Source organism: Pholcus phalangioides, unplaced genomic scaffold (genome assembly GCF_987345545.1).
Source record: "Pholcus phalangioides strain wild (caught in Gottingen) unplaced genomic scaffold, Ppha-v1.0 ptg000003l_1, whole genome shotgun sequence".
Taxonomy (NCBI): domain Eukaryota; kingdom Metazoa; phylum Arthropoda; class Arachnida; order Araneae; family Pholcidae; genus Pholcus; species Pholcus phalangioides.
The window spans coordinates 29638689-29665733 of NW_028301596.1; the positions used below are offsets into that span (position 1 = coordinate 29638689).

General features: G+C 40.3%; 1 protein-coding gene across 1 annotated transcript in view; it reads left to right on the top strand.

The window, feature by feature from the left end:
• Nucleotides 1-27045, top strand: part of LOC149088373 (follistatin-like) — a 113300-nt gene that overhangs the window by 61929 nt on the left and 24326 nt on the right. Inside the window, exons 2-4 of the mRNA XM_089247449.1 lie at nucleotides 4295-4483; nucleotides 22189-22407; nucleotides 22503-22727. Of these exons, the coding sequence (XP_089103575.1) occupies nucleotides 4295-4483; nucleotides 22189-22407; nucleotides 22503-22727 (633 nt within the window). The remainder of the gene's footprint in view (nucleotides 1-4294; nucleotides 4484-22188; nucleotides 22408-22502; nucleotides 22728-27045) is intronic.

The following is a 27045-nucleotide window of genomic DNA, read 5'->3' on the forward strand; positions in this document are numbered from 1 at the left end:
CTGGAAATTTTAAAGCAGCCTATCGTTCATTCCGGGCCCTGTTTGTTATACAATAAAACCCCTTTTTTGCAGACAGCGACGGAACAAAAAAAAAAAGTCCGTTAAAGAGGGGGTGACCGTTAATCAGGGGTTTGAAATGCATACTTTTATTATGCAAGAGGAAATTATTATTTGGCCGTAAAAAAGGGAGTGACCACATGAGGGGTTTTACTGTATATGCAAAATGTGGCGACGATCTAAAATTGTAGATTTGTTTAGAGAACATACAGACAGACAGAAGATCAATTTTATATGTATAGATGTTAATTAATCCGAACAAAAGTGTTACAAAAAAAAAAGCTTTGATAAAACCAACTTTTGAGTTCGCCAGTTTTACAAAAACACGTGGTTTTTTGTGGAAAAAAATTGCAATTAAATTAACACATATTCGTACATAATCCCATGCTGTTTCACTTGCTCTCGGCCCATATATTCATGAGAAAAGGCTATTTTTCTGAAAATACGTATTGAATTGTCAAGAACATTCTATTTGAACACGTAATATACGGAGCATTCAAAAGGGAAAATAAAAATATCTCCGGAACATATATATATAGAACTCCGTGCCACCGAAATTTTCTGTTTTAGGTAACGCGTTGATCGGGTTCTTTGTTAAGCCGAAGCCACACTCGTGTCCAGCCTGGCCCAATATGTTTCAAGATTGGCCATGGGCGAGTAGTGTGGCTGCTCCACCATTGGTAATGATCGTCAGATGTTGGAGGCTGGAAGGTATCGGAAGGCTAGTCGAAGAAAACGACCAGTACCTTGCAACACCCTCACTCGAAGTCAAAGAAGCCACCTTCCTTCCCGATCTCCCATCACACATTGGTAGAAGAAGACAAACATTTACGCTCTTTTTGACTTTCTTCGAAATTTTCAATGAGGGTGTCAATATCTGTCGTGTCAGGTTCAGTTTTTACATTGCATGGGCGGCGATACAGCGTCCAAGGTGGAGTCGTCTGATCTAATGTATACAAATACAAATACAAATACAACGCCACAACAGGCAAAATGCCCAACGAGGTGGCTGATAAAAAGATGCCCATAAAAATATGGTTGTCATATGTTTCAAAAATACAGCAACCCAATTAAAAATGCAATTAACACAAATTACAAACACTATATACACATGAAAAAATATTATACAATGCCCATAAAGAATACTTATGGTTGTCTTATTCTAAGAATGGATAGCTTCTCGATTTACCCCAACATGTTTATCGTATTTCTTTTTAAACGTGTCAATTGTGTTACAATTTACTACCTCCGGGGGTAAGCTATTCCATTTATTAACAACCCTATTGGAGAAAAATTCCCTGCGACACCATAACCTTGCATTGTCCCTCACCAATCGATACTGGTGTCCCCTTGTAAAAGCAGTCGATTGGCGGTGTACTAAAAGTTCATGGTCCATCCTATCCATCCCATTGAAAATTTTGAACACTTCGATCATATCTCCTCGACACCTGCGTTCATCCAATGTAAACATATTCAAAAAATGAAGTCTCTCTTCATAACTCAAGCCCTGTGTGCCAATAAGGACACGCGTAGCTCTTCTCTGCACCCCTTCAATCAAGTCTATGTCCCTCTGTAGGTATGGTCTCCAAAACCTTACAGCATACTCCAGTCCAGGACGAACTAAGCCTCGAAAAAGAGGAAGAATGACTTTAGGAGAACGCGAAGAGACCTTTTTGAAAATGAGACCAAGCATTCTATTCGATTTTTTGACAACCGCTGAACAATGTTCAGAAAACTTAAGTCGCTCGTCAATGAGAATTCCCAAATCGGTGACTCTAGTTGCATCCGGGATAGTGACACCATTCAACTCGTAAGAGAACCGTGGGTTGTTCGAACCAAAATGAGCGACCATGCACTTATCTACGCTAAACGTCATGCTCCATTCATTTGCCCATGCTGCAATCTTGTTTAAGTTGGTCTGGAGCAACTCCCTATCGCTTTCATTCCCGATTACCCCCATTAGCTTCACATCATCTGCGAATTTGCTAGTAATTCCATCGATACCCTGATCGAGTTTATCGATAAAAAGTGAAAAAGGTATGGGGCCAAGGACACTTCCCTGAGGAACTCCACTTGTGACGTCTGTCCAACCAGAGAATTCCCCGTTCACCATAACTCGTTGCGACCTATCTCTTAACCACGATTCTATCCAATTCAGCAAGTTGCCACCTATTCCAATCTCGTGTAAACGCTTCAAGAGTTTGCCATGTTGGACCCGATCGAATGCCTTCTGGAAATCAAGGTAAACAACGTCGACATTTTTGCTCTTACCCAAAGCCTTAGTCACGTAATCATAGAAGCAAAGGAGGTTAGTTACACATGACTTCCCCTTCCTGAACCCATGCTGATTATCCGACAATACATTATTCTCGTCTATCCACTTCACAAACTGCCTTTTGATGATAATTTCCAAAATTTTCGAGAGGGAGCTCGTCAAACTCACTGGACGATAATTAGACACCACTTCTCTACTACCCTTCTTAAATATCGGAACAACGTTAGCCAGTTTCCAATCTCTCGGGACGATACCCTCAGCAACACTACTCCTGTATATCTGTGCGACTGGCCCCAACAATTCATTAGCACCTTCCCTGAGAACCCTGGGATAGATATCATCTGGTCCTGGTGCTTTGCTTGCACATACATTTCTTAGAAGATTTAGGACCTCCACGTCTTCCACTTGAATATCGTTGAGCGTTTTATTACCCCATGCAACACCCGTATATCGAATATCATTATCTCCATTAAAAACCGACGCGAAAAAGTCATTGAAAGCACTACACATGCCTACATTGCTCTCTACTTTTGAGCCTCCTTTCGAGAGGGGGCCAACTGTCCCCTTACATCCATTATTGACGTATCGAAAAAATGATTTTGGGTCAGAGCCAATGTTATCTGCCAACCTAGATTCAACTTGCTTTTTACTATCCCTTATCGCTTTCTTCAACAGTCTTCTTTTATCAGTAAACAATGATAGGTCACCTCGTCCACTTTTATACTCTCTGAATGCTCTTTTCTTTTCAAGATAAAGGTTCCGCACGCTATCCGTGAACCATAGAGGGTGTGATGTACAAACACGCTTTTTTCGAACAAAGGGTATGACGTCGTGCAAAACAGAGGACAGCTTCGTATACGTGTATATATGAATTGACATCATCATCATCGTGCCCCCAGCAATAATGACTGTGACTCCCCCAGACTTTCAAGTCTATCTCCGCCTATGGTACATCATTGCCGTCTATATTTATGTAATCCTCCTCATCACCAGGGCCCTATCCTGGTTTTTTGGGAGAGGAGCCACGTGATTTCGTTGCCCCGACCAAATTCAGTAATGATGTAGAATTCGATGATTTTTTTACATAAAATTTGCCACCTCTCTAAATTTTGCCGCCCGAGCAATTGCCTCCCTCTAATTCCGGCCCTGCTCAGCACTTGTGATCACGGAAAGCAGCTTGCATACAATTATGTAAGTCGTTGTATATCATTTAGAAGTCTAACCATTACACTGATTTCTCCCGTAGAACAGCCTGCTTTACCGAAACATTTTGTTACAATTTCCCACAGAAAGAAACCGTTACACTACATGTGGCTTTTCAAAAACCACAGCATCAAGTACGGTAACGTTTTTATAAATGTAAGGGTGGGTGAAGTAGAACTAGCATTGGCAAGCGGTCATTGCATTAAAAATTTCGATAGAACTAATATTTAGTATGATCCTTTGGTCAATTGGTCGAGAAACTGTCGAAGTGTTTGTGTGAAATTTTCCGTTAAAGGAAAAATGTTTCTTTCCGTTTCCGCGTTAGACAGGTTCTGTTTGATACAGGTTTTTTAATGTGTATTTCGGCACTGAGAGAAATCACGGGACCACGAGTTTTTTCCGTTAAAGACAGGTTTCCGGTTAATAGTGTTCGCCGGGGAACATTGAGCCAGGTTAGGAAAGTGTGTGGCGAGCGTATGCAGCTGGTGCTTCATTGCGGCGGGGCGGGGCAAACATTGGCAGCTAATATTTGAGAATGATTATTATGCCAAACTGGACACGAGTGTTGCAAGCATTCGCTATCTGCAAGCGGAAATGCTCGCCATATTGTACGTTTACCACGTTGGGGTCTTTCCGATTCAGTTTCAAGAGTAGCGATTCAAGTTTGTGTAGCGAGTTTGTTTTATACTATTACGTTGGTAAACGTGGTAATTGTATAATTATGATTCATTATATATATTCATATTGTTTGTCGTGCAGCTGGTCAGTGCTGGAGCCTCATCAATCGCAGTGGGCGCTGCACCGAAAGTCTACGTACCAACGTGACGAGGGAGGAGTGCTGCAGCGACGGTAGTGCAACCACCGCGTGGAGTCCGAAGGATCTCAGGCCAGGAGATCTATTTTTCTGGATGTCGTTGGGTGGAGGCGTCGCCTGCAAGGCCTGCAAAAGTGAGTACAGAATTTTATATTCCCAGCACTTAATCTGGTGAACGTACTTCATTCTATTTTGGACCACATTTTCGTCCGTCTTATCAAATAGGGGACCCCGTACTAAGCTCAGACTTGGCAACTCTCCCGATATTTTGCCATTCTCCAGATTTTAAAAATTTCTCCGGATTTTAGCGGAAAATTAGATTTGAGAATTTGAGATAGTGGAAGAAATTTTTTTTTACGATTTCTTTTAGATTTTCCCTGAGCTTTCACGATGTCGTAACATCAATGACTACGGTCGCCGGCCGTTGGGAAAAAACCTGTAGAGAGCAGCCGTAGTTCGCGGAACCTACATACTCGATTGAAGGCGTCACATCCGTCGAGTAGCCATCAAAAAAAGGCTTTGTGACCGCATTTAAGCAAACTGGCAACGACGTGACTTTGTTTATTTAGCATTTATATCGGCAACCATTTACCAAGGGATGGTCTTGGTTGCGGACATCCCTGTATAATTATTATTGAATTCTATCAACAACAACGCGGCAAATACAATAATAGAGAAACAGATTGATTGTACACCACGTGTTATGTGATATCCCCGGAGCTTTTTTCATTAATAGCCTTATATTTTGAAATTTTCTTTTGTTTTCTCTTATTAAATGTCTTCAAAAAGAAAATATGCAACTGCTTTTGAGAGTTCGTATACCCAAGATTATCGATCTACGATGATCATAGCTCAGGGACTACCCAGGATTTGCCTGGAGAAGGGGGGGGGGCACTTTTTCTCAATCTCTAAAAAAAATTGCAAAAAAAAAAAATTATCGAAATTTTTTTGATCGGGGGGGGCCTCGGGAAAATTTCTGGATTCTGAAAGGGGGCACGTCTTTGTGTAGGATCTTATCACGGCAATAAAATGACAAATATATGGCATGCAAAAATACGCTTGCCGAGTTTTCGAGTAAATTGCCGGGTTTTTGTGAGACAATTGAAGGATTTTTACCTTTTGAAAGTTGGCAAGTCTGTAAGCTGGGAGTAACAGCTTACATATTTACTTTGGAAAATCATGGTACTAAACCTCTCATCATTGTATCCCCCAACCCGTGAACATGATGATCCGGGCCATACCCGAATTTGCTCATACGTCAAGCTTACCTCGGTTCTACGGGTAGTTTTACTGTGATTCTGAAAGTTAGTCACACTTTTTTTCCACCATATTTACATCAGAAGTTTTATTTTTGTGCATTGCGTGTGCTGAAGCTTCCGGGATATGATGTGAGATGATACGTTGTGCTGCGAGTTTTTCCACATTCCCGATAAATCGATGTTTGCTCGTCACTTTAATTTTTTATGTGCCCCCCCTGCTAGAAGCATAAATTTTACCTTTTCTGTTTTAACTGATTGGATACTCTATTTTTGGTTTGGCGACAGATCCGCACAACGTCGTTTCCGCGCAAGTGGAGTTTGGGGACATTTGAGCACAACCAAGCACTTTCTTGTGAATTTTTTATTTTCTTTCTAACCCTACTTTCCTTTATTCCTTCCTCAAGTGGATAGGAGTTGTTTGGGGGCTGTGTATCCACATCAAATTGTAACTAACTAGTACGACATTCATTTCAAACATTCGACATTCTACTACATAGAAATGTCAAATGTTTTTCTTCCAAATACGTAAGCGTCAATCGGCGTAACCGAATATTCGGCAAAAAGGCCGAATACGGGATAGCAGCCGAATTCGTACGTTTGTTTTAGTGATGATTTTTTTTCGCTTTCTAGTGAAATATTGTATCAGATACAATCACTGTATTATTGATGCCATTTCATTCAAAAAATCGATGCTACTGAAACGGAATTGCCACCAACAGTCTTGAAATTGATGCTGAAAATAACATTATGGGGAAAAAAAAATAAATGCCAAGGATATATAATTGAGAAAGAACTCTTTGGCAATAAAGGCTTGAAGACGAAAATGTGGCTCCAGAATGACAGGTTCGAAATATTTTTTTTTTCAAACTATGAAAAATTAGTTGAACACGCATGAGTCATCATTTGGACATTTGGATTGTCAGTCGCCGAGTAAATGCAAACCGACTAAACACAATCGAGAGCCTACACTTCTTATTACTCCCCAGGTATCTGAACATCATTTCTAAATCCACCAACCACCACGGGTGCTGGTGAAATATTGCAAATCTGACCAAAAAATACAGTCGAGACAACATTGCATGTTGATTTTTGTTAAAAGTTTGAAAGTGTGTGACTTTCATTTATGGAAGTTTAATTTATTTTGCTTCTTGATGAATTCAAGACTTCATAAAATGGGGAAAAAATGACAAAAACCATAATTTTAATCACAAATAGGCATGAAAGACGATTTCACTGGCTCAATTTCGTGTGGCCGCAACTTCTGACCATTCATGTGCGGAAATGCACCATGCGGATCTATCTATACACACTTATTTTGGCATCTAAGTTTTGATGGAAACATGAAGAAATGTGTTTCCCTATTAAAACATGTTCAAAACATTTTACGAAAATAACTTCCACGGGCAACATGAGTAGACTAAACGTTCACACAAACGTCATTTCCCACGTTTTTTTTTTCCAAGGACATTGCACATTCGTGTTTCTGGCATGATGGGGAAGATATGAGGGGTTCACAACCATACTACTAGACCACACATGCACCTCGTCCATATTCCACTGCGGAACTTCTTATTTCTCTGCGTTAACGAATTGGTACATGTTGGAATGTGCGTGTCCGTGTTGTGAACCTACCGTGAAGCTTGTTTCTGTGTAATGCTTGTTATAGTGCTGCCATCTACCACATATTTTTTGAACTATGACCGAAGTGTAATGTTTGAAGATTTTATCGTAGTGAGCCTTTTGCTCTCTGCGGCGAGACTTTTTTAACGGGGAGATCGGCTTGCATTCGCACCTCGAAAGTTGGGAACCACAGATAACCAGCTTCAACCGACCACCACTGCGGTGACGGTGGGGTTCGAACCCGGAACCTCGCGATGCGAGTCCGTCACTATGGCCACTCGACCACCACACAGCGGCGGTTCACAACCATAATAGACCAAGTCCAGTTTTTGCAAAAAAAAATGTGATAGCTCAGGAGGTGTAGCAACGTCTGTTCTGTTCACTGCCAAGGGGAAGAGGTTCTGAAGACATTTTTAGCACTGTTGCGAAACATCTGAGAGAGAAAGCCTATAAATATAATTCTATATTCCGATGCATGTGGTGGCCAAAACCGGAACGTCAAAATGTCTCTTACACTGTTGAAAATAGTCAATAGTACAGACATAGAGCAGCACAGTCAATTGACCTAAAATTCCTGGTGATTGGAAGGGAATAACTAAGAATGTGCAAAGAGCCCAAAATTCTGATTTACAGAAGTTAAAATTATTATTTTGTTTCTACCACAGCTTTGAAAGAAGCTGTCACTAACAGAAAGAAGGACACTGAGGGAGTTTGTTTCAGTTGGTTGAATATCAGATGCCTGCGAGTTGTGAGAGGTTGTGCCTTCATATGTTAGAGTTCAAAGAAACCCTCAGTGAGAGGATCCACATTTTCGAAAAATAAATTTGGAAAAGCAGGTTAGTGGACAAAAGTTGCTTTCTTTGTCTGATGTAAGTCAAAATGCATTGTACGCGGACCATAGAAAGATATGATGGACCTTCTCCCATACATTTCACCTATACATCGTGTATATTTCAGAATCTTCCAGTGGAGGCAAATACTAGGCTCCAAACTACTTCCTCTAGAATTGAGGAAGATGATAATACAGTGAAACCTGTCTAAGAGAGACACTGTATGAGACGGAAACCTGTCTTAAACGGAATCAAAATATAGTCTGTTCAATGATTAGTACTTTTATTTGCACCTAATTTTCTAGTGATTGATTTACGACAAATAGTAAAATTTTTTATTCGTCGTAATTGATTTGTAGTTTAAATATACCTAATGGAAAATATTCCAAAATCAAGAATTTTTCATAATATAGAGTAATTCATAATATTCTTCACTTATGTGTTGTGGCATCATATTTTTTCACATAAACGCTTCAATTCACAACCATAGTGGACCAAGTCCTCATTATTAAAAGAAGACTAAATTATAACAAAAATACTGATTTATTATTTGTAAAAGCAGTTCACTAAAACAATGATATTTTAAACTAAACTTTGACATGTTTAATTTCTTCACATCACATGAACTGAATTAATTATCTGTCAAAAACTTCAAGTCGTTATTATCCATAATGAAGATAAATGGTCTATTATAATTGTGAACCCCTCATATATTATTCTATTTATTCTAATAATTTTGCCGCGTGACTTTTATTTGGTGAAGGATCGGCAAACGTAGCATGATATAAAATAGGTCTCAAGATTCAGCTGTATGAAGTTGCCACTTTAAGCACTACGTGTATTTACAATCGTGTCATGCTCGAGCAAAAATAAGTTGCTCGCTTAACAAATAGAATGAGACAGACAAGAGTAACAGAGCATTCAACCAACTCGTTCTGCAATGAGATTGGCGATCGTTTTCGATATTGAAAGAATGGTATTCTCTTCATATTGAATGTGATGGAAAGGGATCGACATTTTTCCGAACTATTCGGGTTGTAAAAATGAATCATGTGGTTTAGGTGATCTGCTGTAGATATAAACACCTTTTACTTATAGGCGCAAAATAATTTTATGACGTTTATTACATGATGATCTTGTTGGACTACGTCACGGAAGACAAAAACCTCGCTTGGCTTGACGAAGAAGACTCTAACAGTATCTCGAAAGAAAAGTTGAAATTTTCCGTTTTCGAGATGATAAGCAGTCGCGGTCGGGAGGGTCTGTTAAATTTCTTGAGAAAAGACGGCTTGGCAGTGTGGATGCAATCGCTCGAAGGACAAGATCCCCATGTGCAGGCGAAATTGTTGGAGGCGTTGTGCCTCTTGTTGCAGAACGCTCCCGGCGACGACTTGAAGGATCGATTCCTGGAGAGGAGAACCTTGAACCGATTCTTGAAAGCGGGGCTGCGATTGGACCACGACGAGGTTGTCGGCAACGCCGTCACGATAGTTAAGATCTTGGCCAGGTCCCTGTCGACCGAAAATATACATCTCGTTTCGGACATTGCAGAAAAGAGTTTCCCATTGCTCGAGTTCGTGTTGCGGTTGGTTCGATCCGGAGACGCGATGGTCCACAGCAGCGCCCGAATAGCCCTCGCGTCGATTTTCAACGCCTGCGACCGCAGGTGCGGATGGATCGTCCGCGTTTATGTCTCCAACTACTTCAGGAGTCTTATTACCGATTTGGCCGACCGTTTTGGCGGAATGAGGAAGAAAATTGGCGATGGTGAGTTCGCGCAATTGCTCGATAGGTATGCTACGGAGATAGAGTTTTTCGACGATTTACTGCAGGTACAATCCGAAGACGTGAAGAAATTTTTCCGAGAGACGACTACCGAGGACATTTTCTCACGTTGCCTTCACCCATCAGTAATGAACTCGCGTCAAGATCTCCAACCAGTCATTTCCGGAAGAGACCAGAATGTTCCGAGAGAACTAGCGCTGATCCTGATCAATACCTACCTTCAATTAATCACTGACTCGTCAATTATAAATTTCATTTTAGGGACAGAGGACGCGTCGACCCAAGGTGGTCGTTCGCTCATGTTGGACGCGTTATACGATATTTTGATGCCTGACGAATACGATGACGGAAGTACGAGAAACGTGATGCGGGCCATACAGCTCATTGACACCATACTCGGAACTCGATCTATACTTTGCCATAAGGGTGCGTTTGTAGTATGTGTCATTAGATGCATGCATAGGCTTCGAGATCGTCGATTCACGCGTAACACCGCTTCGATTTTGGAACTGTCCGTTGCCTGCTTGTTGAAATTGTGCCGGAAGGAGTCAGCTACGATATCGCAGTTAGAACCGTCTTTGATGAAATTGGTTAAGCACATGTATCTAGATGTATGTGAAGCCATAGCTAAAGCCTCAATCAGTTGCGACTCTCTGGTAGACATCATCGATGCCTCGTTCAGAACGTTCTCCGAAAATAGGAAGAACCCTGGCAGTTTTTTTCAGTGCAGCTCCGCGCCTGATGCGTTCTTTCTCTCGCAGCCACCGCAGTACCATGAAGATTGCCGGTTTCGTCTGGAACATCTCGACGTTCACCTGCGCGTTCTTTTCAGTCTCCGACAACTCAGCCATGAACTGACGGGCACGCGAGAGTACGTTCTCCCGTTACTTGTCCGTTACTGTAGGAATTTCGTAAGGGTGAAAGACAGGTGCGTACCGTGCAAAAAACAGACGTACAATCGTATGTTTCAGCCGGGTCACTTCGTAACGTTCGACGCGGATTCTCTTCTCGTTTATCAGGAAGAGAGATTCGGGACGGACGAATGGTACGTCGTGTTCCGCGGGCCGTTAAAGGATCTGAGTTTGAAGTCACGAGATAACTGCCGTCGATGCGTCGACCTCTTCCGTGTCGTGAACGAAAACTGTCTTCTGCGGACCGCGAAAGAGAAATTCATCCTCCGCTTGAAATTCAAATCGATCGGCCACGCCCATTTCGTGAGTAAAATATTCGACGTATGCAAGCGGATATCCGTCACGAGACTCCTTCGTAAAACTAGCGACTTACTGGAAATTGTTGACACGAGATACTTTTACTCGAAGGTCGATAAAGTAGTTGAAAATCACCCGATCGACGCTGACGACATCAAGCCGCCTTCTCCCAGTTACTCGTGTTTTCATGTCGATGGCGAAGAATCTTCGCGGCTCATTTTCGTCGATGCAGAATATGATTCGGACAGATCCGTCAAGAGCGACGGCGTTTCGTTGAGTGGCGGTAGCGAAGTCGTTTCGGAAACGCCCGAGACCGTCTCCGAGCTTGACGTGTGCGAGGAATCGCAGACGGATAAGAGGAGAACGTTCGAGTCGACCGTCATTTCCGACGTTGATGGATGCAGTCCTAAGCATCAACAGGGAAGTAGCAAGTCGGTCAAAAAGACGCACATCTATAGATTACTGATAAAAACGAAACATTTACGATCGCAGCGATACAGAAAATTCACGGGACAAAACCCTACCTACTCAGAGATAGATATAAGTCCGAAAACTTCTGCCATCTCAGCTAAATGAGGTTGCTACGTGTAGTAAATGAGAAACAAGGTTTGTGAGCTTGAAATTTGTGCATCGGCTCATTTCCTCATCTGAAAAAAATGAAAGCAACTCGCTTTTCGTCTTCATTGTATTAAATAAAATGTTCCTCGTTAATATTAGTCACAAAAGAAAAAAATGCAGACTGTATCCCATACTGCAGTGGTTTTCAACGTTTTTTACCCCGTGGCCCTCTTTGAACTGTATTTTTTTCTCGTGGCCTCCTCGTCTTAAATTAGGGCCCACTACTCACATGAAGGAATGAGATCCTTTCAACTTACTGAATTGAATTCAGTTAAAACTAAATTTCATGAATAAGATCGATCTCTTACTCTGGACCAGGTATGGATCTAAAAGGGGGAACGGGTAGATTGCCATTCCCCCCCCCCCCACCTAAGAGACGAATTATATGGAAAGGGGGGTTTCGGATTTGCTGACTTTTGATGCCAAGGAGGGAAGGGGGTTTGAAGACTGCTTTACGTCATCAACCACCTTTTTTTGAAGATATGAAATATTCTAGGCTGCAGCCTCGTCACATTTTCTTTATTTCGTCAAGCAAAATATTCCCCGGGCACTGCGGATGCCTGCAAAATAGCCATTCAATTGCCAGTTTCCCACTCCGATTTTGATCAGCAATGCAGCACAATACGTAATGCACCACAATACTCAACAGCACCGCAATACGTCATAAGCACTGCATTACAAAACGCAATGCATTAAAATCTGTAAGGCACCACCACTATTAGCAGTGCATCACAATGAGCAATACAGCACACTACACAATACAGCACACTACACGATGTATCGCAATAAGCAAAGCGCCATACTTCGCAATGAATCACAATATGCCATGCACCACCATAAGCGGTACAGCTCAAAAAGCAATGCACCACAATACGCAATACAGCACAGCACGCGATATGTCAATAAGCATAGCACCATAATTCCATAATTCGCAGTGAACCACAGTATGCCATGTACCACAATATGCATTACAGTACAGTACCATAATACGCAATGCACCACAATGGGCCATAAGCACTGCATCACAATACGCAATGCATTAAAATCAACACGGCACCACTATTTGCAGTGCACCACAATAAGCAAAGCACCGTAATCCTCAATGAACCACAATACGCCATCAGCACTGCATTTCAATAAGCAATATAGCACGCAATAAGCACCACAATAAGCCATGCAGCACAATACGTAATGCACCACAATACTCAATACAGCACACTACGCGATGTATCGCAATAAACAAATCACCACAATATGCAATAAGTACTACATCACAATACCGAATACAGCATGTATGTACAGGGTGGGCAAAAAGTCCGTAGAAACTTTAAAAATGAATAAAAACCGGAAAAATAACCGAAGTAAAAACTGTTTGCAGGGTTAGCATCGCTAGGTCACGGAAATTTCTACAGTATTAAAACAGGAAAAAAATAACAAAAAACAGCCGATAGGTGGTGCTGATGTACACAAGTCAAAGAAAAGATACGCAAATAACGAGCGATTTATTTCATAGGTTTGTTAGATCATCACATATTTTATGATACAGACTAATGTTTCTCATAGTATTCATATCTAAGAAGGGGTGGTCACTGTCCTCTGGAACTGTCTTTTTTGGAATCGGCTATAAACTGTAGATCTCAATACAATTACCCCTGGTATGCAGAATATGACAATGATGTGACAAAAATGGTCACTGTAGCTGCGAGCGATGCTAGCTTGTTATAGCATTATTTTCATTATCAGAATGTATACCACATATCCAAAGAAAAGTTCTGTGAATTTTTGTTGACCTCTGTTTGTCTGCTTAAATAACACAGCAAATACCTGTTGGGTATCGCTTCTAGCAGTGATGCCCATTGCAACATTGTGTTCCGAAACGACAAAGAAGTTTCTATGTATCAATGATAACAACTATGTCAGTTAGGCCGGTATTACACCATAAAAGTTTGATAAAATCCCTTTTATAAAACTCAAAAAATTCAACCAATAAAGCTCATAGGTTAGATTCGAGCAAATGCAACCGATAATCTTATTGGTGGAATTTTTCAAGTTTTATAAAATTACTTTTATCAAACTTTTATAGTGTAATACTCGGCCTTAAGTAATGAAGTAAAACAAGCAATAAAACTTGGACATTTTGCAGCCACCATCCTCACAAAAAATAAACATACAGTTCTAGGCACATAGAATTGGGACCCACTGTCTTATAGAACATGACAAAGAGAATTTTTTTTAAATCTAACCAGCACCACAGTAATTTTATTTCCACAATGCCACTAAACTAGAATTTACTGTTTATAGTTCCTGGGACGATTTTCTACATAATTGAGAGGTTGGTTCTCAAACAACTAAATGTGTGAGGACCCAGTTGAGGTAGCCATGTGTTTGTGAAATCAGGGCACTACCTTTCTTCCAGGAGTAGAAGTGGTAACTCCAGTCAAAAAAACTTCTACAATAAGTAAGCTAGTTTTGAAAACTTAAAAATATTCTTTGGTACATCAGGCAGTGCTGAGGAGGTACGTATGTTCCAAATCAGAAGTGAGAAAATGACGATGGATTTTTACGATTAATATTTTCGCCCCAATTTTGTGGGCATGATTCCTGCTAAAATCTTGTTAGTTTTGGCAATTTGGATATTCAAATCTTTCATTCAAGCAAGAAAGGTTGAAATAGCCGCGATGTTTGACGGTTCGTTATTTGGGAGGATTGACAATTTAACACTCGTTATTTGGTGACATTGGAAAAAACATCGTTACTTGGCGGAATAGTTTTTTACTCAAAAAAAAAATTGAAAAATTCAGGTTTTTAACCCAATTTGAACCGCTACTAAGTTCGTACCCAAAGTTGAAAAACTCATTTTCAGCCACCACTAATGCACGATCGCGAGTATCAAGAAAAGCCCGATAAGAGGCCATGGTTTGCCAGGATAAAATTAATCGCAGGAATTTACCGGGAACATCCAGAAATTCATTTTAAATATCTGTGACCTCTTTTTCCTCATTTCGTAGACATCCTGATTTACCGACGGCTTTTGCTTCGCAACTCCTGACGGTGAAGACGGTTCGTCATTGCTGTTTCTCCACTGCGTCGCTGTGGTGGTCGAGTGGTCATAGTTACGGACTCCCATCGCGAGGATCCGGGTTCGGGCGCCACAGTGATTGTCGGCAGAAGTTGGTTATCTGTGGTTCCCAACTTAAAGGCGTGAATGCGAGCCGATCTCCCCGTTAAAGAGTCTCGCCACAGAGAGCAACAGGCCTACCACATTACAAATATTCAATCATTACACTTCACTCTTAATTAGAAGTATAGATGGCAGCACTGAAATATCAGATACAACACTAGCTACACGCTCAGACTGTTAGGTGCACTCACTTAGTTCCAGACTTCTGCCACGAAAGATGGGCTGGAAGAGATCTCGGTAACGGGAGTCGGGATCTCGGTAAATCCAGCGGCGGAGCCCCTGGCGTTCATTCATCTTGCTCCACTGCAATAATACGTTCTTTCGCGAACTTTTCCGCTCTGTTAAAGGATACACGGATGTTAAGTGCAGCCAGTCAGCGAAAATCGACGCAATTTAAAAAATAATTAACGTATGGAACGCATAAATCAAAGGAGTCAACTTTTTTTTTCGGATAAAAGTATCTGAAAACAGCGAGGTTTTTTTGTTGTTCTGCGGATGAACGGCAATTCACGTAGTTTGACCTCATTTTATATGTTGTCGGAAGCCTAGGCGCTGAATCCTGGGGAAGGTGGGGGGGGGGGTGGCTCAAGCTAATTCCATTTGCGGCCCTAAGAAATAAAATTGCGGGGAGGACAAATCTTCATTGAAAAGTCAGCTTCTAATTGTGACGCAATTCCAAAGTTTCTTAAGGGAAAATTTTGTTTTTGGCGCAAGATGTCGCAGCATTGAAGAATTTCGGCATTTTTGTAGCATAATTTAGCAGACGTAGTAAATTGTAGCAGTTTGTAGCAATTGTAGCAGATTTTCCACCCTTGCAGACGGCCTCAGGTTGAGAACCATTGCCATACTGTATACAGACCTGCCAACCTTGAAAACGCAAGTCCTGTAATTTTCTCACAAAACTCCTGCAACCATACCGTAATTTCCGGTGCATAATCCGCGGAGTAGAAGTCAGATAAAGAATTAAATGTAAAATTGGCAAATTATGTGTATATTTTTTTTAAGGTAACAGACTGTGCACGGCTGCAACATTTAGAAGCAGCAACAATTTCTCTGAAAATCACACTTCCCTCAAATTTCTTAAAACTTCATTAAAAGGGGGAATAAAATGTATTCATGTAAATTAGAGGGCATTTTTTGTTCTCAAAGTAGCGAAATGCAAATGTGAAACTTATTGCAGTAAAATATGCACTTTTGCATGTTTGAAATATTCATGTGGTATAAAATATTTATTCTAGAACTCTCTGTTACATTAAATATGATCAGAAGTGCCAACTTTTGGAATCCAGAAATACGGAGATTCGCCCGGGGTGGGGGGGGGGGGGGTCGCCCCTCAGACAGTCAAGAGATGTATCAAACTTGATATCGAGGCCTCAACTAAAACGCATGTAGACATGTACTATACTTCATATCTACACTATTATCGAGATCAGTTATGCCTGATTCTTTCCAATAGTCAGATTTTGAACCTGCCAATTTTGGTGACTAGTTTTGAAACTTAATGTAAATTACACACACGCCTACTTTAGATGGTTGATTGGGTAGGGTGTGGATGGAACTCGACGTGTCGCTACCTCCTGTGATGAATTCTGTGTCGTTTTGTTGTGACAAAACGGGCAAAGAGCTGCACAATGAAACGCAAAAATTTGGTAAATTCCGGTTTTTCGAACATGTTGTGTGACCAATAGCCATTTTCTGCACACGAGGGCTAATAAGACCGGGATCTACAATTTATTGCCGATTCCGAATGGCAGGCTTGTTTTTTATACTCATCGAGAGGTTGGTGCGCTAACCCCTCGATGGGGGACTCCTGCGGTAGCAATTTTTTGTTGCGGGAAATATTCATGATGCTTTAATTTATTTTACTTTATTGAACATGAAATAAGCAGAACAAACTTTGCCTGTAGATCGTGTAATTTAGTAATATTAAAAAATTCAAGAAAAATGTTAAATTTCGTCGATTTCCATAAACTTCAAGTGCGATGCGCGACCAGAAAATATCAACCGATTTTGAAATTTTTTACGTCGTTTTTCTTATTATTGAAGGAGAGAATTTTTCTGCACTATAGCGATTTGAAAATAAAAATTTCATTTTTTTTCGACCCACCCTTGCGTATCAATCTTTCGAATTCCAACAGTCATATTTATTTTCCAATGATTAGTATCAAAGAATTCGTGCAAGCATCCAGGATAGTGAGACATGACAATGGACCGGGATCTGACGACTTGATGCCAAAAGCCATAATGGATATTGATGTTCTCTCAACCTTTTTAATTGCTGTATCACCAATTCAGTTTTTCCCAGGCGCTCAATCTTGCTAAAGTTACTCCAGTTTATATAAAAAAAGTGATTCTTCAGTGTTATGAGAAACTATAGACCATCGTGCAACCCTCTAATTTTTGCTAAAACTTTTGAAAAAAAATCATTGCTCTTTGACTTAAAACAATTTCTTAGAAAAGTCCAATCTACTTCAGCGCAACCAAAACGGATTTCTAGTCGGTAGATCGACTGAAACTGCCATTCATGAGCTACTAGAAGATGTTTGGAAAAATCTTTGCAATCGTCAGTTTACCTTACGGGGTGTTGTTCGTGGCATTCGATACAATTCTACCAGGTATATTGTTAGAAAAACAATATAATTGTAGCATACGTGGACCTGCCCGTAAGTTCCTAAAGTAAAGTATATGTCATACATGCATAAGCGGCGCGCAATTTTGGATTGTTTGTACTGTCTGTGCACATGATTTTTTTTTAAATATATCTGTAGTATTTTTTTGATGTGGCACACATGCATTTCTCTGCACATGAGTTTTGGCAAATTGTAGCTTTGACTGTCACACCCGCATGTGGTTCCCAAAGTAAAAAGGACAAGAGGCAAGGCCGTTCGAAGGTGCAGGAAATAACAAGGAGAACAAGATTGAATGTCGACAAATCAAATAACTTCATACGTAGTCAAGAATAACGCGCCGATTGAGGCCCTTGTCGAGAGACGTTCCATGTTTTTTCTTCTCCCGTCGCGGGGCGTGTTGGACAGCGCCGGCGGGGCCTTGTCACGGGTATCGGGACGAAGGGGAAATCGCACTCTCGGTGCTGTCCTGACTCTGTCGAGCGGTGATGTGCCCGGGGATTGGGGGTTTGGGTGTGTGGTTGTGTTGCTTGGGGGGTTCGAGGGATGTTGGTCCGAACCGGATGTGCTTTCCCGGCGGGCTTGTCGGTTTGAGTTTTCTCCGGCACGCCCACGATCTCACGATCAATGAGCTTATATCGCAAAAGCGACAGAGCCTGGGCGTGCTCGGGTCTAAACTAAACTAAGTTGCTAAAGTCGTACATTAGTGATAACGAACAATATGTATGTATTCAGTGCATTCCTCAGGCTGCCTCTCTGTTGAAATCGGTGTACCTCAGGGCTTCTAATCAATTTTTATGTGTTGTTTTTTTATTCTTGTTTTTAATGAAGATATGAATAAGTTGTAAATTAAGAAAAATCTCAACTTTCGTTTTTGACAAAATTAAAAATGCAGCGTTTCAAACCTCCTAATCCTGAAGTTCATTGCTGCACAACATGGCAGTAGGAACCAGTCATAACATATAATCGCCCTTTTTTCCCACTACTACTAAAACGCACATGCACCTCGTCCATATTCCTCTGCGGAACCTCTAACGAATTGGTACATGATGGAATGTGCGTGTACGTGTAGTGAAACCTGACGTGAAGTTTGTTTCTGCGTCATGCTTGTTATGTGTAGTGTGCTGCCATCTGCCACCAGTTTTTTCTAAATATGAGTGAAGTGTAATGATTGAATAATTTATCGTTGTAGGTCTGTTGCTCTCTTCGGCGAGACTTTTTAACTTCAGCCGACCACCACTGCGGTGACGGTGGGGTTCGAACCTGGATCCTCGCGATGCGAGTCCGTCATTATGACCACTCGACCACCACAGCGGCCCTTTTTCCCACTGCCAACTCAATGGCACTCACATAATAATAATCATCTTGATCTAGTTTTTTTTTTTTTCATTAACATTGGTTCGTGTGAATTAAACGCTCGTTCCCCATGAATTTGATTTTTTTTGTCTTAACTTAACTAATTAATGATTTTGTCGATATTGTATGTATAACAAGAATGTCAGGTATTAATCCCTGGGGTTCTGTATTCATCTGTGTTGTTGTGCAAATAAATGTATATATCTATCTGATAATGTAGTCTGCATTTTCAAGATATTTGACAGCAAAGGTGTCGCTCGTCGGAGGCCACGTGTGATTTGAACCTTTTTTGTGATCAAAGCCCGATCTTTTCTCTACCGAGACGGCAAGTTTAAGAGATAAATTGAAAGTTTCACGCTTTCGACATCTCGTAAGGAAGGCGTCACCACGTCACCAATTTTATCAATGTAAAAGAAAACGGCAAAAAAAAGGCACCGAAAAGGAGGAAGAACGATATTTATTTTTCATAGGAAATCTATCGCCCCGTGCAATTTCACTTTTCCCGAGCAACTTTCCGATAAGGGAAGGTGCTCGACACGGCGCTCTTGCTACTTGTTGCTTGGACCGCAATTGGCTCCCTCCCGGTTTTCATAAAGGAGTCTGATTTAACAAAGGATATAAATCCAATTTCATCTTATTATTTGCTACCACTATTTATTTCGAAGTGCGAATCATTGCCGAAGAAGAAGTCTGTCTCTTTCAGGGACCTGTTATATTACTGACCGTAACATAAATAACAAGCATATAAACAGTGCACAAGAGCTTATTTGGTGCATGTGTCACGGCCAATTTACAGATTTCCAGACAGCGCTCGCTCATTTGTGCACGAGGTCGCGGTTGTCAATCGAAATTCGTTTTTTTTTTCACAAATCCTTTAACGAAACGTACGATTTTTTTTTTTTTTTTTTTTTTTTTTTTGTCATTTCCATCCGAGGACAAATTTACTTATTATCGGAATTTTTCTCGCATTGTAAAGATAGTATCTCGCGAAGTTGTAGGAAGTGACGCGGAATGAGTGGGAAAAGAAAGATTTTTGAAAAGGGCCGCTATAGAATAGGTTTCGCCTTAATAGAGACTTTACTTCGTAACGATATTTCACATTTCCATCGCCTCTCTCTGATTCCTGCTTCTATTAATCATTCCGGGAAAAACTCAACAAGAAAGATGTGGAGAAGCACTTACAAAATATAGGATCCAATAAGATACCTATTTCCCACTATTCCAGCGAAGAGATCGCCAACTCCTCGTTTTATGGAGGAGAGTAAATACGACTCGAAGATGCAGTCGTATACTACCACCAATGTATTAGAGACCCGTTCCAGAAAAGATAATAATCAGGGCTCATCAGCACGAAAGGGTAAGAATCCGCATAAGATGAAGCGTAGCCGCGGATGGTGCCGCGATAGCAACGACTGCGTCTATTGTTTGCCAAGAGTTTCAACTAGTCGGCCAAAGAGCTTTGCTCTCGCAGACACACACAGGCATCAATATGTGGCCCCCCCCCCCGGTTGCAAAACTCGGAGTATTTTATATATATACAACCTTCCCTCCGTCTAACTTTTCTCCTTTTCCATCACGTCGTCGCGCTAGAAAAAAAAACCACGTTTCTTCGTAAAACCGTCCCGAAAACAGTCAACAATCGCCACTGCCCAAAAACTGCCGCCAATTATCTCATTTCTTCCGTGAAACCGACCGGATGATCAAAACTCCTCCCGTCAAGTGGTGCACAGAAAGGCTGTGATGGAGAATAACAAATGATCACGAGAGATAGATGCATAATGCTATAAACTACAATGGATCCCGCTCATAACGTTTTCCAAAAAAGCGTTTTAAGGGTGAAAACGCTTTAAACGGGAAATAATTAGAATTAGTTACGAGATGAGACTACGAAAATAAGTCATACTAAGCGAGGAAAATGTTATAAGTGGGAACGCTATAAGCGGGATCGATTGTATACGCATAGTTGTTTGTGTCCAGAAGTAACGAACTATTTGAATGGCCGCAATACTGGATAAGCAGTGTCTCAGTGTAGTATACACATTGCTGTTAAGCAGGGTACAGGTTTTTAACCACTCCGTGTTGAGTTACAGGTTGCATCGGTTATCGCGTCGGTTCAGTGTGTACCCGGCTTTAAGGGCAGATGCGATGGTACCCGGAAGAACGCGCCAAGATTACCGAGAAAGTTTGACTATGCTCTAAGTGTGAAATGGTCCGCACATCCTGTAGCACAGCTCCTATAATGAGATCTTGGTCGAAGACTCAAGTAAAGAATTTTACAGTGAATTTATAGAGCGAAAAAAACAACTTTCAAACCGAGCACAACTCTGGTCTATCGTTATGAGAAATTTACTACCGAATGTTTTGTGCCGGAAGTGCGTGTCTAGCGTTGTGCTCAAATTTTTTGTGCTGCTATCTATATTTCAAACTATAAGTAAGCGTAATGATTGCACATGTGTACCATGTAGGTCTATTGGCGAGACTTTTTGATCAGATCGTAACATCAAATCGCAATCACGCCTAAAAGTTGGGAACCACAAAAGCCAGCTGGAGCCCTTCCAGCCCCATCCTTATGGGGGGGGGGCACATGAACTACCGCTACTATTTAACCGTACATGCGCCTCTACAAGTTACTCTGCTAATTACAAAATTAGAGAGAGTACAAGCCGGAACGCGTTGTGCATATGTTGTCAGAGTCGTGTTGTCTTCGTGTTTTGTTGGTGCTGCCATCTGTCTTCCATATTTTGAGGCAGCGATCGTAAATGATTGAATTTTGATGTCATGTAAGTATCGTGTTGAGAGTCTGCTTGCTTTCTGCGGCTTTTTTCAAAGGGGAGACCGGCTCGAGAAATGTGAAAAAAAATTTGGATTTGAATTATATTTTTCTTGTTAATGTAAATTAATCAACTTTTTGAGATCGAGGCAAATTAATTAACTTTGTTGAGTTAAAATAACTGGTAATTATGATCACGCGAAAGCTCGTGCACCACGTGACAAAAAAATTAGAAAAAAAAAACAATTATTTTTTTGCAGTTATTTCTGTTTGTGGTCAGGAAAGAAAATTCTATCGAAAATTATGATAAAATCTCCTAAAATTAAATTTTGGAAAAATCAAAAGAAAAAATCTAATTTATTTGCAAACAGATTTAAAAGAAAAGGACAAGGATTCAATTAGACCTTAAATGACTGTTTCTTAGAAAAGTTTGTATGAAATTTACTTGAACTTTCTTTTTTTAAACAAAGACTTGCGCGAACGTAATTTCAGGTAAAAATGGGTTTTAAAGTGAAACGTTCACATTTTTGTTGATAAAGTTTTCGTGACCGACATTGAAATTAATTAACTTATTTTTGCCAACAGTGTCGTGTGAAGGTGTCATTTGCGGGAAAGGCATGAAGTGCATCATCCGTAAACAGAAACCCGCTTGCGTCTGCGACCCGAAATGTTCCAGAAAGAAACGACAGATGGGCGAAGTTTGTGGATCGGACGGTCGAACCTACAGGCACATATGCCGGCTCTTGAAACGACAGTGTCGCAGAAATAGTCAGCTGACTGTCGAATATTTCGGAAAATGCCAGAGTAAGTTTCTTTCGTATGAAATATCGATCGAAACAGTGACGAAAATTATCATATTACTGTGCCTGGATCTTACATATAGTTTTTTTCCCCTGTAGAAAGCTGTGACAGAGTTCAGTGCACCGGTAAGAAGACCTGCTTATTAGACCAAATCCTGAGGCCGCATTGCGTCCGATGTCAGTACCACTGTCTGCCGGAGTCGATTCCAGGTGGATTCGTGTGCGGCGGCGATAACGTCACCTACAGCAGTTATTGTCACATGAGACAAGCGGCCTGCCACAGGGGAAAAGCGGTTCCCGAAGCCTACCGTGGAAAATGCAAAGGTATTCGTGTAAATTCAAATTTAGGCATTCCAAACTTTAAAAAAAAAGTAACTTAATAAGTACCCAGAGGCTTACGCGGAGGGGGGTAAGGGCAGAGCACCCCCGAAGACAATCGAAAAATCAAAATTGAGTAAAACAAATTTAAATTTGGAAGAAAATGATATTGTATGATGTAATAATCGATTTCTATTCATTTAAGTGTTTTTTGAAGTTTAGTAATTCGACATTTGTCTGAAAGAGATTGACTACTACTACTTGTACGCATTCCTTTGTGGAATTTCTAACGAATTGGTACATGCTGTGTATGTGCGACCCTAATGCATAGGTTTCTAACTTGGGTTCCGTGACAGCTTTTTTGGGGTTCCGCATGATCAAACACCACGGAACCCGAAGAACTTTCAAATAAATTTTTCTTGTTACTAATACTTGCAAAGCTGTATAGTTTATTTTGAATTTTAATGAGACAGTGTCTTTTAAAAAAAGAAGCAGATTGAAAGAACAGCATAAATCAGGGAAAGAAGCGTTGTTCGTTAGTGTGTCTATGTCGTTTTCCCCAACTGTCCTCCGATTTTTAAATTTGAATATCTCATATAAATGAGAAAGTATGTCTGTATGTCTGTTCTTTATACACATCTACAGTTTTAGACCGATCGTCGCCAGATTTTGTATATATCACAAACAGGACCGGGATGCGTAATTCCATACCGTACATAGGATTTTTAACATGGGATGCGCCTCATTGGCTAAGATTAAGACGCCTTCGTATACATAAGGAGTGTATTAAGGAGTTCTAGCTAAGATCACTATTACGTCACTAAATCGTCACACTCGATCGTGACTTCGGAACTCGATGTAATGCGCATGCGCGACATATTTATTGGCGCGCGTTTTTCCGGCGACTGTTGGTTGGCGCCAATATACTTCCTGGCAACGTTTAATAATACATATACCTAATTTTAGCTGCAATCGGCGTGTGCCAGTCGGTGTAATGATTAGAGTACAGGTAGTGTATCGAAGGTTGTGGGTTCGAATTGCAATGTAAACCCACTCGAATTCTTTTTTTAATAGTGTTACCCGCGGTCTGTTTTTGGAATATCTTGTTTCAACTTACAAGTTTTGCCATATTTCCGGTTGTGGTGACAACATAGTTAATAGTTTCAGTCCAGTCCGGGGGCAGGGGGCCCCCTGTAACGGCCGAAGGAGCGAAGCCGTTTGGGGGCCGCAGGCCCGCGCACATTTATTAATAAAGTAGTCGGAAGCATGTTTTTTTGAGTTGTGATATTATATTGTATACCATTACTATGATAATCATATTATGTTGCTATAAAATTTTATATCTTTGCAATATTTCGTGATCTTTAATGAATCCTGGTGTTTGGCGATAAGTTGCCAAACGTAACAGCCATAGCTCCGAATCGGTAATGTTCGGCTCTTCGTCACGAGAAAGTTTCGGAGTTAGAATTTCCCTCGATCTTAAATGACGTCATTGTGATCTTGGCCAATGAGCGTATCCCAGGTTAAAACCTGTGTACATAATGGAATTGTGCGACCGGGATTGAACCGTAGGCTTTTTTAAAAGTTCGTCAGAGCTGGACAAATGCCCGAAATGGGCGAAAAACCATCGGGCAACAATGATTCCTGGGCCCCCTCCCCAACAGTCACTTTCGGAATGTTTATTTTGGTTACCGTGGTTCCCAACAATGCTTTCCAGACGTGCATATGACTTTACAATGGTTTGTCACTTTTTTCAATCATCCCAGTAATAGAAGAAAACGCCGGCAGCTCCGGGTATTATAGCTAGTCTGGAAATAAAAAACAAGAGGGCACATTTATTGCAAGAATAAAGTTTTTCCTTTCCCCGCGAGAATATCGGTGCCCCCACAACCTAGAGCCAGGCTGCCTCGACCAAGTTATTTGCAGGGCTCCCACTCAAAAAATGAGAAAAAGTAGGAAAACGCAGGACTGAAAAGTAGGATGGGGGGGGGCGTAACCCCCTTAGACAACATAATTATAGCATAATGGAAAAAAATCCCTAAAAAAAATTTTTTTGGCAAAAAAAAAAATTTAATTTTGTGTGTGTAAATTAACTTTTTTTTTTCAAAGCACTATTTCAGCTTCCTATAAGATTGACTCAAGCCAAAGCAAAATGACAAATGGCTTGGTTAAAAAACCAATTTTCGGCCAAAACAGTGCACTAGCAACCACAGATAATTCTTTGCTGTCTCTCCTCATATGTATATATTACATTCTTTTTTGGAGTCTTCCAAGGTGCAGAGCTTGTCAACTCTCTTCGACAATGCACAGCAAATTTTGAACACGTACGTTTTTTAAGAATGACGCTCCTTCGAGACCACTTTCAAAATGTGTAGATTAGAAGATCTGATGTAAATAAGGCAAGGTGAACCAGATAGTTTTACTGCATTGTCCATTACTTTTTAAAGGAATTTGTTCACATTTTACTGTTCAATATGCCAGTGTAATCATTTTGACAACTTCCATTTCTAGCTCTTTGCTGAGCATTGTAAATATTGTTTATGCCTCTTCATGGCTTGAAAATACAGAAGACAACTGGGAGAAGACTATTGGGAGCATCAGAATCATGAAACCTAGAATAGGCCTATGTATCCAACTGCTTTGAAATGCAAACTGTTGTTTCACCTGTTTGCACCATAATTTTGAATGATGAAAGTTACTGTCCAAGACCATGAAGTAATAAATACAAAATTATTTTACCATCCAGACAGAAGTTTTAATGACTACTATACTTGTTGAACCCTCAAACTAAGGCAAATGAAAAATTAATCATCCAAATGGTCCCCCCTCCATAAATAACCTTAAAAATGATAAAAATTTCTGCTCAGAATCATTAATTGCATTCTCCAACATTTGTAATATATTTGGCAATATATCAATGATTTCCTGCTCAATTCAAATCAATTATATAAATTTTGTCGATAGGATTTGGTAAAAAAAAAAGTAGGAAAAGTAAGGCAAAAACTAGAAAGTAGGACAAAAATAGGACATTTTACCAAAAAGTAGGAAAAGTAGGACGAGTGGGAGCCCTGTATTTGGTATTTATATATTTTTTTGGTATATTAATAATACCCTAGTGTAATTGGTGAATTTGGTGTGATTTTCCTTTATATATAATGAATTTACAGTATAGAAAAATAATCATAATAATAAGATTTGTCACGAGTCCCCGTGCTGGAGAATAGCCAAGCCTACCCTTGTAGGGAAGGGGGGTCATGGTGCTCACTTAAATCATTGAGGATGTATGCTTGATTTTGTACTCAGAAGATATTCATCGACAACGTGGGCGAACACCTTATGATTAATGATCATGATTATTTCTGTTGAAGAATATGTCAGTTCTTGTACGGGAACGTTTCTTCTGTGTCGTGATAGTTGGAAATTTTTTATCCATTAGAGAAGTGAGGGTTCTCTCTTGGATTTCAGAATTTACGTGTACTTTAAGGGAGACCCAGGACTATCTAAAAACGAGTCTCATCCGGGCTCAGCACGGGGACTCATGGCCTCCACATATAGGCTGGGGGTCTTTAGTGCCCCCCCCCCACACCAGACTGTTAACGGGCCCCATCTATTATGAATTTGTAGTGTGAGGGTAACAGTGTTATCCACGTACGGTGTTCACTCAGGGCCGGATTAAGTCGTTTGAAGACCCTAGCGCTTGAATATTTTTGGTGGTTCCCTCGATACCTACAAGTATATTTTACTCGATATTCGGTCTATAAATTTAAAAAAATGAAATTTTATATTTCAGAAGTGAGACTAATCTAAGGATGGGATTTCACTCTAAAAGGTTTATGAAAGTTATTTTATAAAACTTGAAAAAAGCAACTAATAAATTGAAGTGCAACTGATAAATTTATTAGTTGCTTTTTTAAAAGAATTATTATAAAATTTTTATAGTGTAATCCGTACTTGAGGCCGGGATTATACTATAAAGTTTTGTAAAAGATCTTTTATAAAAGTTGAAAAATTCAACCAATAAGTGCATCGGTTGCATTCAAGCAAATGCAACCGGTGATCTTAATGGTTGAATTTTTCACGTTTTATCAAAGAGCTTTTACAAAACTTTTATAGTGTAATCCCGGCCTAAGACAGAATTGTGATGTGAATATTTCTAAGCACAGACATTTTGAAAGTCCCAAGCCCTCCTTTTTTTTATACTTGCAAATTCTTTGATATTTGCTGAATTTTTTTTTTTTTTTTTGGAACATCGAATGTTTTGGATGTTTTTGGAATTTTCTTTCATATTTTTCCGAAAAGACAGATTTTTTTTCAAAATTTTTTG